This window comes from Anser brachyrhynchus (genome assembly GCF_964034855.1).
Source record: "Anser brachyrhynchus genome assembly, chromosome: 11".
NCBI lineage: Eukaryota > Metazoa > Chordata > Aves > Anseriformes > Anatidae > Anser > Anser brachyrhynchus.
Genome location: NC_137706.1, coordinates 9,916,795 through 9,931,662, shown reverse-complemented (window position 1 = coordinate 9,931,662; position 14,868 = coordinate 9,916,795). Strand labels below are relative to the sequence as shown.

The 14,868-nt window shown below is 44.8% G+C and overlaps 1 protein-coding gene across 4 annotated transcripts in view; it reads right to left on the bottom strand.

Moving 5' to 3' along the window:
- The window catches only part of NPTN (neuroplastin), a 51,774-nt gene that overhangs the window by 17,991 nt on the left and 18,915 nt on the right, over positions 1-14,868 (bottom strand). For all 4 annotated transcript variants that reach the window (XR_013955880.1, XR_013955881.1, XM_080607309.1 and 1 more), the window contains exons 2-3: positions 6,425-6,593; positions 3,183-3,277 (exon numbers count right to left, since the gene is read on the bottom strand). Coding sequence is in view for 2 of the 4 variants with exons in the window: in XM_080607309.1 (XP_080463435.1) it covers positions 3,183-3,277; positions 6,425-6,593 (264 nt within the window). In the remaining 2 variants the exon portion in view is untranslated. The remainder of the gene's footprint in view (positions 1-3,182; positions 3,278-6,424; positions 6,594-14,868) is intronic.

Below are 14,868 nucleotides of genomic sequence, written 5' to 3'. Positions count from 1 at the left end.
GATTACATCTGCTGCAAGGCATTTGGTAGAGTTGTTCTCAAGTTGTCAGAAAGTCACTATTTTAGTCCCCAAGCACTTTTATATTCAGGGCCGTCTTTTCTCCATGCATCAGCAGTTAAAAAACTGCAATGCAATTACAATCAGCAATTAAATGAATACATTTGTGTACCACTGCTCGTCCACAAGTACTCTGATGGGCCACATATGCAGGTAAGCGTTAAATTGCAGCTTCTGCGTGGCCAAACAAGATTCATGCATCACTGATGCATTACACATGCCTCGATTAACGAGGTAACATCTCCACGCATCAAGCTGTACCAAAATCAGTTTGATTTGAGCACTAGAACTGCGTTAGCAGCATGTGTAGAATATTTACACCAACCTGCAAGAATCACAAAGAATACCTTCCTTTGCAAAATGGAAAAAAAAAAACCACTGCATATTCTATGCAACTGGTGCGGATAGTATTCAGAGACATTTACACCCCAGAAAATATATGTGATACCGTATAAGTTTAGCAGTATGGCTCTTCCAGGAGCAGTAACTTAAACACGCACTCTGATCAGAATGAATTTATGTATAGCGGTAGGACTGCAGGGAGACTGTACACAAAGTTCACTTGTGCTTTAAGTGCAGCCCCAATTTATTGCTACACAAATCTCTCTGCAACGGGGGTTGGACAGGAAAGCACATTTTCAGTTTAAAAGTATCCACGTATTCCAGTTTCCAGTGTGCTTTGCAGAAGGCTTGGGAAGGTACCGTCACTTCAGACAACACTCCTCTGTGCACGCAGACCTCAATGCTGCTCTGTCGAGCAGGAATTCAGTCAGCCACTCCTGCGATGCTGCAAGGAGGAGCCAGAGTACAGGGTTACCCAGTCCTTGCATTACGGCTGCAGAGCAAGCTGCAGGTGCGATGCCTCCAGGAGCAGCGTTCATTAACTTTCAAGTGATGATTGCTCATCTGTATCTATACATAAATTATCTGTGCAAAGTGGCTGGTAGGATGAATTATCATTCTCCCTCTGCCCTTTCTGCCAATAGTTCAATCAGATATATTGGCGTTTCTTCCTGCAGCTTGAAATCCTCCCTCCCCATGCAAAGCTCCCTGCCAAGCTCGCCCAGTGCCCCCGCCTGCCACTGGGCAGCAGAGACGCCTTAAGCCAAATGTCTCTAAAAGGTCTTTTGACAGATTATACAAAGCTGGAAAAGGTCTTATTCAATCCATTATCAGACCTATATTTCCTGTCTCTGGAAGCAATTTGTCACCCCTGAAAGCAGCCTAGAGAAGACAGAAAGGACTAAGATCTTAATTAAGATATTGAAAGATTCAGCAATTACAGTGTAAGAGCAGAATGCAAAAATTTCCTCAGAACCAAGAAAAAAACACAACTGTAAGTTGAACACCCAGAAGACAACCTCACCAGAAGTACAACTGGAGTTTGGATTCCAGTTGATTTAAGCACAGCAGTAATTATTTTTAGAGCTGCCATCAGATTTCCAATCAATAGCAGCCCACTTCAGGTGCTGCACGCCGCTTCGCTAGGCCAACAGGAGCTTGGGGTGCTTCCACGTGAGCACGTATTTTACATTTCCTTTTTCTTAGCAGACGTAGCTTCTGCACCAGAGCTGGTTAAATGCTGGATATGTCTCAAAATATTATTATATGCATGATCATTAAAAAAAACACTCTTAAAATCAAGATGGGAAATCAGCAAGCTTTTCTTGGTGCATCATTGGATCGTGAAGGGAAATATTGACTTATGAATAAGCAAAGAAGGTGTTTGTATGGATCAAAAGATTCTTTGCTCATGAGGAAAGATGACGTTCAGAATAATTTGTCATTTCTCACAGGCTCCTGAACTACTCTCACTTGCTTTGGATTCAGGAACCTGACCATGCAGCATTCAACGAGGCACCAAAAATCTTCAGGAAAAAGGTTTCAGCTTCTGCTGCAGATCTGTGGTGCCCAATTTAAACAGCAGTGATCACAATATAGATGAGGACAGGCTGCATCACCAGTGCAGGGATGCTAAGAAATAGAGAAGCACCCTCCTTCCCACTCACTGCTGTTCCTACAGCAGCAGAGGAAGCTCTGTCTAAGCTGGGGATGTGATGAAGATGGTAAGTAATGCTCATTTAGATTCTGAACTAATTTACAGTACACCATAAAACAAGCATATTAGTACAATCCCAGACACACATAGGCTGGCTGCAAGAATTTTTAATCAAGTTTTTGCTTGACCTCATCTGTCTTTGACTAACAAGGCTGCCATAATGCATCATACCGTAGAGCACTAGGGGAAAACTACTGCATAGCAGTGACCACATCCTCATGCTGGCCAGTCATTTCCATGATTATTCAACAAACAAATTGAACAGCCATTTAATACTGGATAGAACACCAGTATCTCTATGCTACCTGTCTTTTTTACGTCTGAAACATTGAACAAAAGAGCATCAACTACAGTAAAGCTCTGGGCAAAGAGCACATTTGCTGCAGCACAAGATTTTTTCAGGATACTTTCACATTCTGCAGATTCTAGCCACAATTTTCTGACATCTTTATGACCCTAGGAGTATCAATATGCACAAGACAAGGAAAAAAAAACATGCATGAAAGCAGAAAAACCCCAATCTGGTCCAGGGCACCTGTCCAAACTGGCACCCAGGCTTTCCCAGCAGTTGGACTAGTCTCTGCAGACAAAAAGCTACAAGTACATCAGTTCCAAGCTGTCACATGTGAGATGCTGGCTCTTCACTTTTCCCCATTCAGAAACAAGAATTCAAAATACATTCAATACATTCAGAAGGCCTCATTTACTGTTAGACTGAAACGGGGTGGGAGCCCCAGTTGTCTTAAACATATTCTGCAGCAATCTTTTTATTCTGCTTGGGCAGGCGTGCTCATCATAGCAGTGCAGACAAATATGCTAGAAAGGTGTTTTAGTGCCCTCCGTGAGGACCACAACTCCAATATTCACATTCCCATATCTGTGAGATCTTACCCCGGGGATTTTCTGTAAGACTTCCTCTGAAATTATAACTAAACATTGGATAACAGGCTTGATTTCATGAGGAAAGGCCTCCTGAGTTTGCCTTCTTGCACCAACACCGAGTGAGATAGCAGAGGCAGTGAAAACACTTGACTTCTAGGGAGAGGAAACAAAACAAAAAGAGTACCTCTCACTTCTATAGTGGCGTTGGCTACAGGAGAGTTTGAAAACACAAACACGCACAAGTATTCCCCTGACTCTTCTGCTCTGGGCTTCAAAATCCTGCAGACAGGGAGAGAACAGATGAGCCATGTTAGGTATTGTGTTAGCATTCAAAAACGAGCAGGCTAGGAGGTTTTTTTACTTTAATCTTTTAACAAATAATAGCTGTGAAATTCAGTTAATTCAAGGGGTTGTACAGATGCATCTACTTGAAATAAATGTTGTTTGCCCAGAAAAAGGGTAAGCTCTAGTCAGTACCAACTGAGCTGGAGAAGCTGCATTTAGTTTAAGAGCAAAGAAGCCCCGTCACAACTGTTAATTATGCACTCCAGCTTATATGGAAAATTAGGCAGCTAATAAATCACCTCTCTCTCTCAATGGGACATAATATGTACTACCTACATTGAAAAAATCGTTGCACACCCAACTGGGAAGTGATAAATTAGAGACGCAATCATGGCTAAATGCTGTCATCTCAAACTGTTTTCTTTTGTAACAGCAGATATGAGACTGCTCCATTAATAGCGTTCCCTGAGTCAGATGAGACATGGAAAATCTGCAAAAACTGGTCAGCTCACGAAGCAAGGCACCACGTAGGAATCTGCTGCCATTTAGGAAATTAGGAAAGACTAACTCAATAAGAGCTAGCAGAGGGAAAAACAGATGCAAGCCGACCAGAAGAAAACTGGAGCTGCAACAAACGCAAAGGAAAAAAAAAATCCAGAAGAATTTACTTTGGAGATGGTGCTAACTTCAAGTCCACCAGCTTTTGCTGTCCTTTGAAAAGCTTTGGGAAACAAATTACTTAAAAGCTCTAGGTGTATGTTCTTCATATAGGTACCTACAAAAGACATCTTAGAGTAGGGAAACATGCTATGATGTGACACAGTTTACATCTCCACACAGCATAAACAAAATATTGTTCAGTATTCCCCATTGCTCCCCTATACTGAAAGGCATTTTAGTGTTGTTTTTTTTTTTAAATTTATTTTTAAGCACATTAAGTGGATAGCACACAGATGAACAGGAACCCTACAGAAGAGCATTGTAATAAAAGAATTTAATTGCACATGGAAACTGCTTAGACACGTGGAAAAAGCCGCTCACTTTGACAGTGCACTTGGACCCAAGCCTTTGCTCTGTTTGCAGGGCTTACTTTCCAGTCACTGGTGAAAGTCTAAACTTAGTTATGAAGTTACTGTCTTTCTGAAACATGGTGTTATCGTTAGATCTGAGTTAAAATTAAAGATTATCTAAATGACAAAGAACAATCATTGACCATTACCAAACATCAAAGCTGTACCTGGCTTTTAAACCACAGCCAGGCAGAGCAGGAGCACGTTAACTCCGAACACGAGTGCCCACTGACAAAGGGTGGAAACGTGCACTCCTCGCCCAGCTGCAGGGCACAAACCCCACCCAGGTATTTCCATTACTAAGCTGTTGTAAAACTCCAGATATTTCCATTACTGAGGTGTTGTAAAACTCAGTAAGCATGGGGGAAGGCACAGACTACCTGTCTTTCTGTGATTCTCTTACGGGCCTTAATATTTCAGCAAGCATACTCTGGCTGCCTTTTTTTTTTTTTTTTAATTAACACTTAAGAAGTGGAAGAAAAAAAAAGACATTTTTTCAGTTCTACAGACTTCTTTTTGAAGTGTGAAAGTATGGCAGCCTCTAGTAGTTGTATTGCCATAAATCAATAAAACAAGTGTAAACTGATAGAGCTTCAGAGCTGTAAAGACAGACAAGAGCTTAGCCAACAACTTCTCTCTGTCCCCTGGTTTTAGGAGAAGCCCAGCTTTTCATGGCCAGAACTGTTACTGAACTCTGAATCAACTGATGAAGAACATGGAAAGAAGTCACCACTTTTCTCCTCCAAACTATGAATGCAGATGAGGGGACAGGTTTCTTCCATGGGTGAACAAGCCCTTTGCTAAGGCAGTGAAAACCTTAAGTATTTCTTAATCCTGTGCCAGCAAGCAACACCAGTGCGGTAACGATCCTGCAGAATTCTGGTGGAGACAGAAAAGCCAGGTGTGTACAGGCAGGTTTCCCTCCTTTAGGGCAGAGACAAGGCACAGTAAACCAGATGTGCACTAATTTAACAGGCATAGACATAGACACCTAGACATAAGCACCTTTTTCTAGCAAAACAGCTAAGTAAGGGGGGGGCAGAATTGGTCTCACATCTCCAAAGAGTAAGATGCCAGCACACAGGTGCTTAAAATATTCTTCAAGTGCTTTTCATTCTAGCTTAAGACTGAACAGAAGGCTCTATTTGCTATCCATGCTACCTCCTAAGAGAAGGAAATGAAATGGGGGAAAAAAAGCAAGGAAGCCACACACGCAATAAATCTCTGGTGGCATTACTGAGCACATTCTGTATGCTCTCATCAGCTCCATGGCTAAAAAGCCCCATTGCAGGAATACTGAAAGCCCCAAAGGATTTATGCTTGATGCAAACGACAGACACGAAAGAAGTGGCTGCACACGTTCTGCTCTCCTCCACACCCTTAGATGAGAAGCAGAGACAAAGTCAGAGCATGCACATGTAGAACAGATTAAGGCTGAAAATGCGGATGTACTGACACATAAGAAGCACAAGTGATACAGCTGTACTGGTTTAACGAAGACCTGGTACCATTCCATAGTACTGCTCAAACAACTCTCAGAGAGCAGTCTTTTATCTCCTAGGGCCAGAAAGTGATTAACACAGCCAACTGCAGCAGTGCTTTATGTGCTGTGTTTCCCTGCATGATAAAAATGCACAGCTGCAAATTCATCCTTATGTAGACATAAACAGGACAGAGATAGAGCAGAATATACTCAGAGGGGGAAAAAATGAAAGCTAGACATGGTGTCTGCACCTATGCCACACATCACACATAGTCCATAGAAAAACTAAAGGAGTTTAGAGTGAAATTATGGGCAACTTGACAAAGAGAAGTTCACAGAGTGTTTTTGTTGATGCTATATTTTTGTGATAGCTGTAGACAATCTCCCCAAGTTGTTCCTCTAACTGTTTCACAGGCATACTTTTCGTAAAGCCTCTAATGTGGATCAATTCCCACAATTTGTCTGACCACGGTGATGCTGAGCCAGGGACCCTGGAGTCCCAGCAGCTCACTAAGTACTGCAGCTGCAGGTTTGCTAATTCTGCCATTCTCCAGTGTAAGGTGGAGATTTTTCCCTGAAGAGACTTACTTGTATTCTGTAGTGTTTGAAGGTTTTCTAGTGCCAGGAATCTCTTCTCCATTCTTCACCCAGTAGCTGGCAGAAAGGGGGCTGGGACTCGTGGTGAGGTTGCACTGCAATGTGATGGCCGAGCCATACAGCTGGATGGTTACATCCTCACTGGCATTGATCCTTGGCTCTGGAAAAAAAGGGACACATTAAATAGCAACAAGTCTTCACTGGCAAATGTGCCACACTAGTCTAAAATGCAAAGGGCAACAGGGAAGGGGAAAAAGAGACTACACAAGGAATGTCACTGCACTAATTCGGGAGACATCAAGAAAGTCACAATAGAACAACTGACTACTAGCGAAGGCAACACCTTACGGATCAGCTCCCCTGTGTGGGAAAAAGAGAATTAATTACTTTAGATTTTTATGTTTAACATTGCTACAGATGTCAGTGCAACATGGCTAATCATTATTACACGTGGCTGAACATAAAACGGATAATAAAATAGATAAATGTTTGTCCTGAGACTATACATAAGGAATCAGCTATTCCTTCGGAAGCAACTTCTGTCTGGCTATTACTTGTTCCCTCTACCTACTCTGAGGTTTGAAACAAACCCATTTTCTGTGCAGAATAGCCCTCAAAGTCAGTCTTCTGAATAATGTTTCTGGACTTAACCCTGCAAAGAGACTAATGTCTACCTAAGATATCCTGTCTTCACCTGGCCATTTTTCCTGGCAAGACAGGAGCATTGCTCTGCTAGCACAAAACCCTACAAAGCAAGTGGGCAAAGTTACATTTGAGACAACTTAAGAGACGTGCAGTGCAATTTCACCAGTACCTGGAATTAGAGCAAACCCTGCTGTGAATAAGGCACAAGTCTGATGAAGGATGGCTGAAAGCTGTCCTTAATGCTTAAAATTAAAAAAAATAGGAATGTACACAGTGTTAAAATGAGTCAGGTTTCTAAAGTAACCTGAACCGTGAACATTTATGAAGGGAAAAAAAAAATGTGAGCCTCATGACCTAAACAGACCAAAGGAGTTGGATACTTTGCTGGCTGTGCTAGGACTGAAAGCGGGCTGTTTCTCATGGCAGTCTTACCTGGCACCGTCACACTGACATGATTTAGGGGAAAGCATTTCCAAAGCGATCAGCCTCATATTAGGGCACTGCCCTTTTTTCTTCAAATTGAGCAATTACTCCCTAACAAATAAGGGGGGTGACTTTTTTTTAGAACGGCTGGAGACAGGTTTCCTACTAAACCTGGCAAAAAACCTTTTCAGTTGAAGGTCTCAGGGATCATAGCTGGTTTTCGGTATTCTGTTAAGAACAAGACTTAACAGAGGATGACAGATCTTATAGGAAAATTAAGAATTCTTGCCATCAGACTTCTGAAATGACCTTAATTTCACATTGAGTACAGTTAGAGCTGGTGCTAGAGGCCACTGCTCTAGCAGTAAATGTGTGTCCTCTGACTTTGATTTATTTATTTCCTTACTTTAAAGGGAAAAAATGAATTCCAAAGCTGCAGCTCTCGCCTCTGCTCGTTTCAGCAGCCACACTGCTCCAGTGCCAACCTCTCTGAACACAGGAGGCCCCTCCTCTGCATTTGGGTCAGCAGCAAAGTGCAAGAGGGTGAGGAAATTGGTCAGGAATGAACGGGTCGGTGATTTTTGCAAGTCAGCAAAGGATTTTTAATCCTGTAAGGTTTTTTTATGCCTTGTCATAATGTTATTTGGAATGCAAATTTAGTCATATGCATGCAGTCTTCTGGATATTCATCTGCAAAGCACTTGGAAAACAAATTAAACGGAACGAGAAGTGGAAAATACAGTACTGTCAAAAACGCTGCATTTTTCATCGCATAAAACATTCATTTCTCCAATACTACAGTACTTAGATTATTGCCCAGAGAGGCAGGGAGGTAAAATATCTACCTACTAATAACTTGACACAGCCCTTTGGGGCTGCTGTGTATCCTTTTCTCCTTTCCTCAGCAGGCAGGCTACAGAACTTCTTTTCACAGCTATTTAAAATGAGGACTATCATTTAACTGCAGAAAAACTCACAGGTACTGTAGAAATAGCTTTTTTTTTCCTGATGCTTCTCATAGATACCTCACCATTATCAACTGCATTTCTGCCTCGTGATAGCCCTGCTGGGAATTTTATCTGTGCAAGGAGCTGTTTTGGTCCTACAGGGTACAAAATTGTTTGATTACTTTTTCCATGGCCAACAAAAAGCATGCGTGCCTTCTTAGAAAACCACTACCAAGGCTTTGGAGAGGTTTTTAGGAATGTGTTTGAAATAGTAACTCAGTGTTTGAATATTGATATATAGAGAAAAAAACTTTTGCTAGAATTCACTGCTCCTGCTGGGGTTTGTTTTAAATGTTTTGCTTTGATTATGAAAGCAGTGTCCGGTGTCCTCCAAGTTTTCAGTCCCTGCTAACCTACAGCGTCCAAAAATATTTACAGTTTTCTCAGGCCTGCTTTGCTGGGGCCTTTTGTGTCTGACTTGCAACCTCTTCAAGCTTGCGATGTGGCTGGAGACAACTGCAGCCTCGTTTACATCTTTTCCCTGCACCTGTGTTACTTTAATTTGTAATAATTAAATGCAGTGAGGCAATTCCAGTCTGATTTAGTTCTATAAGACAAATTGCACGTGGAGTACTACTGGGATAGTAGCATCCAGACAGGGATGTCCTATTGAAAGAGAAAGACACAAGAGGCTTTTCACACACCACTTGCACTGTCCGTTTCATGTAGGTCCGGGTTTTTACATAAAGACATCCGTAAGTGATATTCGTTATCCAAACCAGTAACAAGACTGAAGCCAGAGGTAGTTCTTGGGTGCTAACTTTTAAAAATCAAGTTGCACCTGAGCTCTCTGCATTCTTGTTTTGGTACTGGACGCCAGCTGTGACTTATATGACAGTGGGAAGAGAGAGGTTCTGCTCTTTGGATCCAGTTGGTGTTCCCTTTCCATGATGCTGACGACACATGAATGACACACGAGGCCAGCAGCAACGTAGCCACCATCAGCTGGAAATACCAGCACTGTTTAGATAGAGAACTCCAGCTTCAGAGACTAATTGTGTTTGCACACAATTAAGCCACCGAGAGATTTTGGGCAGTGGCTGAGGTCCACACCCTCAAGGGCAGCTTGGAAGTCTGCTCTTCCCTCCTCTCCGTTTCCAGCACGGCCATGCAGGGGCTTGGTGTCCAAAAGCTGTTTCCCAACATCAACAGGTCTGATCTCCTGACATAGCCAACATTTCGGAGCAAACACATTGAAGTATTCGGTTCAACGCCTTCTCCCACACATAAGTGTGAATAAAACACAAAACTGGAATAATCAGCCCGGTCACGCGGCACTTAGCAATGAAGTCACGGCACAGGCTCCAGAATTAGCAGCACCAGATGCGACAAGTGATGGTAGCTGGGGAGGAAGATGAGCGGTTAGGCTTCAGTCCCCAGAGCAGGGAGCTTCAATGGCCTGAGAGAGGAAGAGCCCACTTCCCATGCGGAGACATCTCCACAGCAGTTCACTCCTGAATGATGTGATCACCGTCACTGGTTTTTCATACAAGATTTTTCTCCCTCTGTAGGTCACTAGAAGCAACCGGAAGACACCAGGAACTCACCATGTTCAAGAGAACCTGAGGGTCTGAGTCAGGGGGAGTTCAGGAGACGTGACTTCTGCAAGACAAGGTTTTTATGCTTTGCCTTAAGGTTGTACTATTACCTAAAATTACGCTACTTTTGCTATTGGAGGTAATGCAAGCAATCTACAGGTCTGAGTCCTCTGGGACATCAACAGATGAAGGAGGGATCAAGCATCAGGACTACAAGCCAAGCAGGTTTGTGCTGAACAACCCAAAGCCGCTTCAATTTTCCAGGCACATCCGCATCACCGGGTTCACTGCCAATTTTTCCACATACAGATGTTTCCATTTCCCAGGGCTGGAAATTATTTGCCACCTTAGGACACTGAGAACTCACCAAGCAAGCAAGTTCTCCTGCACCTCCATGCAGCAGGCTCACGTTGCAGATTTAAGTCGCTCCGCCTATAACTCACTATGTATGTGCTTTATCTTGTTTGCAAACGAGAGTTCATCATCTTACAAGAGATGAAATACGGTTCTGCCATAGCAGCTCTGATGACAGACTTCCAAACTCATCTGGATCTGGCTTGAAAAGTCAGCTGAATGCAGAAAAGTCTTGATCCAGAATTGCTTTTCGTTCCCTATTGTTTCAACCATATTCTCTGCTTTTGAAAGCTTTGCTGCTGCCAAAAGTTGCATTCTCAGATGAAAGTCATTTAGCTAAAGCTATTATTTCAACGTTGGACAAGGAGGTGGGTTCCCCCCCCCACCCCTTTCACAGGCTGGATTAAGAATAGCTGCATCAGTTCAGTGCTGCTGCATCAGGGAACTCCTTAGGAAACATGCTGCTGTTCGGGAAGGAAAAGCAACACAACTTCATGGAAAAATCTGAACATTAAAGGTCACGTATAACCGAAAGGGAAGGATCTGCACAGCAGCATATATGCAACCAAAATCACATGAGGAAGGCATTCAGAGGAAATTCCAAGAGAACAGAAGAACAAAATGGTTAGACCTGGGAAGAACACAGAAATCAAATATAAAGGCACTCACGGAGAAGCCAGCATGAGGGTGGCTGGAAACCTGCTACAGAGCTACGGGGGTAGGGGAGAGGCACAAGCTCAACGCGGGGCTGGTTTCCACACACAACTATGAAACTAACCCAGGGATTTCTCCCAAGTCCTTTGATCCTACGGAGAAGATAGAGGGGTGGCAGACACGTCAGCACTACGGGAACGGTGTCGGGTTCGAAACAACAGGATAAGGCAGCAGGGGGCTGATGGGGATTAGGGGAAGGCAAGGGGCACTGGGCTGCCTCTAGAAACTACGGTACCACTACGGCAGGGCGCCGAACTCACTCTGAAGGACGCTTATAGTAGCCTGGGCTCGAATCCACGTTATGGAGGGATTTTGCCTCAAGTCATTCCTCCTGGGGTCGTTGCTGGCCCTGCACTCGTAAGTCCCAGAGTCTTCCAAGGTGAGGCGGGTTATTCTCAGCACGCTCACCCCGTTCGCCCCGTAGGCGGTGTTAATGGTGACACGGCGCTTCCGCGCGCCATCCCACAGCTGTTTGAAAGACTCAGCCCGGTTGACTTCAGCGTACCACCACTGGATCTCTGGAGTGGGGTTCCCAACCACATCACAGTACAGTTCAAAGGCGTCCCCCGTGAGTTTAGTTTCTGACATGGGCGACTTGACAAACCCGGCTAGAGGGAGGGGCAGCAGAAACGCAGTGACAGACCAGCAGAAAACAAAAGATCTCAAAGAATAAAGCAACGAGGTGCAGAAAACAGTTAGATAAGACATCTACAACAACAGCTGTTAACACGACTTTTGGAGCAGAAGCTCACCACAGGGCACTGGCAGGTTGTAGTTGGAGAGCATTCCCCGCCAGCAGCATCGTGGGAGGCACGGCTTCGTGGCACAAAATGCTCATCCCCACGGCCCCCGGGTGGCACAAGGGCTCGATCCTACAGGGCTGTGCTCGCAAAGACCCGGGCTGCAGGGCACACCGCTTCGAACCAGCTAGGAGATGACTCCAAGCTGTAGAGCACGCTGGTGGGTGTCAAACCTTTCATTTGGGTCAGCCTTCCTGCTGACGGGTGTTAAGTGTTCGTGGCCAGATGTCTTTCTCTAAAGAGTTGTCTCGTTTTGTAAGACCTATCTACACGGTGGGGGAAGAAGTGAAATAAAAAGGGAAAAACCCTACGCAGGTCGTGTCTGTGAGCTCTGCTTTGACCTTTTTTTCCACCTATTTTGGACCTGTGAAGCCTGGAAGTCCTCAGGACACTGCCAACCCACTTCCCTGAAGCAGACGGACCACCAAGGCTGCGAGTGCCTCTCACCCTTCCGAGGCAAAGGGAATTTCCCTGGTACACACGTACATAGGCAGAAGGACTGCTTCCCTTAGCTAGGAAGTGCCTTTGGTGCTGTCTGTCCCAAGAGACCATACAATTTTTGCCTTTGGAAACAAGACACCATGCTGTTGATCGTCAGCCCAAAATATCCTTACTTCGAAGTCCTTCAACACTTACCAGCTTCTGAGCAGCGTTAAGAGCAAGCACACTAAACTGTCCTTCAATCCTGCTTCCAAAGGTCCCTACCGAAAGCCGCATTGCCTTAAAGCTGGTCCCTCCCCCACCGCCTCCCCCGAAAACCCAAAGATTACAATACAGCTGGCCAGACAGATTAGGCAGCAAAACCCGTCAGATTGCTGTGCTGCCCGGGCAGCGGGGCTTCGCGGCGGAGTCAGGAGTGCCACACAAAACAAGATCGCTTCATCCCTCCCCTCAAAATCACGGCTTATTTCCAGGAAGAGGACTGGTGAGGCAATTCGACGGTACAATTTCTGATGCACGCTTATTTAGGAGCTGTCCCCCGATGGCGCAGCCCTGCCTGAAGAACAACTGCAATAGCTGCAAGAACAAAGGCTCAGAAACCAGACAGATTAACCCCAGAAATCATTTCTGTTATCAGCTCATTGATGAGGACTCTCTCAGCACTAAAGGCAGGTGAGCTCTGTGCTGGGTAGAAACACTACTGCAAATAACCCACTGCTGCAGGGAGAGAGGAAAAGCTGCTGTGCCCTAATTAGCAGCAGTCACAAATAATGCGAAGAGCACCGCTGCTGTTTCTTGAGGCTAACAAGGCTCACACTGTTCTCACACTGCTGCTTCGGCTAACAAAGGAGACCGGGTTATGATCCTGCTCTGCTGGACTGTCCCCGTTTCAAGGGACACTGAAGGAGGAAGGCTTTGAGTTTCCAAGGAGGCAGAAATCCAACAGCGAGACCGGCGTCTGCTGAACGTGGTACACTGGATGCAAAAGGCAATAGCACATGGCACAGCCTACCTTCTTTCCATCGCTCAGCAGTTCCTTCCCTGAAATTACAGTCTTTTTTCCCCCCCTGCTTGCCCGCTGTAACATGGAAATGCCACTCAGAGCTGAGGAGATGACAGCAGCTCGGGAAGGCTGCTCCGACAGCCTCATCACCCTGCAGGCTCCCGGCTGCCACCAGCAGCAGAGGCGAGCTCCCTGCCACCAAAGGGATCACCAAAGTCAAAGCCCGAGTGACCCAGCGCCCCGGGGCTGTGATCCCAACCAGCTCTGCCAGCTGTCCTAGCCACTATGCAACCACTGCTGCCGCAGAGGCATCTCGTGGCGGGGACGAAGGGGTGCGAGGGTCAGTTTCAAACCACCAGTAGCTGCACTGCTGCTGGGGCTATGCTGTAGGCACACGTAGCATGAAAGAGGACTGTAAATCCTCTTATTAAGAGAAGTATCAGCAATTTGGATAGGCCAAGCTGCCAAAAGCTTTCAGTTTTGAATTTGCTTCTGCATTAGCTAAGCTGTTAAGTTCTTGTAACTTGTGCACAAAGCCTAAAAATAATAGAAAGAGATTAAACCGGACAACTGCATCAAAAGGTCCCTTTAGTAAATACTCTCCGGGTTTAAGTTTTAAACCCTAGGCTTCCATCAGTTTCAAATCCCCTTGAAAAACAATGCCTCAGATTACGATAAATTTCAGTGCAACGCTATCAGGATCTCAGAAACCATGTCAGCAGCGCAGACAACTCCATAATGATGGCAAAGAAAAACGCAAACTGGATTTGTTGGCTCCCTGCACCCCACCAAGAGATAAAAGCGCTCTTTAAAAGGGTGTTCCAGGTTACAATAAAAATTCTGGGAGGAAATAAATGGGAATGAAGGTGGTAGAAGAGCCTCCATGTACAGATTAATCAAGACTTAGCATTACAAAGGACTGGCAGAGCTATTAAAAACTCTGCACAAGAGTCTCAGGTTAATGTTTTGCATTTTCAGTAGTTCAGGAACAGCAAAGGCAATAGATCAAACAGCATCAGTAAGTTGAGGCAATGCTTCCAGCTACTGTACATCTGCCAGAGGGCCATTTCTGATTAAAACATCCAGCCAGAAGCTACAGAAAGAGCTGAAGCCTGTCAGTACCAAGCAGTCGTTAAAAAAAGGGCAAAAAAAAAAAGCTAAACATTACACTGAGCGCTTGCTGTAACACAACGGGAGCCTGGAAGCTGAAGCACTCCTGCTTTTTGGCAATTGTCAGGGATTTCCATAATTGTTCAAAACCAAACAGAAAATGACACTGTGCAGATTTCACTGCTTACATAAGAGGCTTTCGGAGCCCAGCAGTTTCCTTACTTGGTCTTCTCCGGAGCGCAGCACTCGCTGCTTTGTTATTATCGTGTTCTGCACAAGCCTGGAAATAGGAGCATCAGACGAAAAGCTGCACATCAGAATACAGGCAGGTCACGGCAGGGCCATGGCTCTATTACAGCAATTACACTACTCACAGCTGAAAACTGAAAAGCGGCTTTGT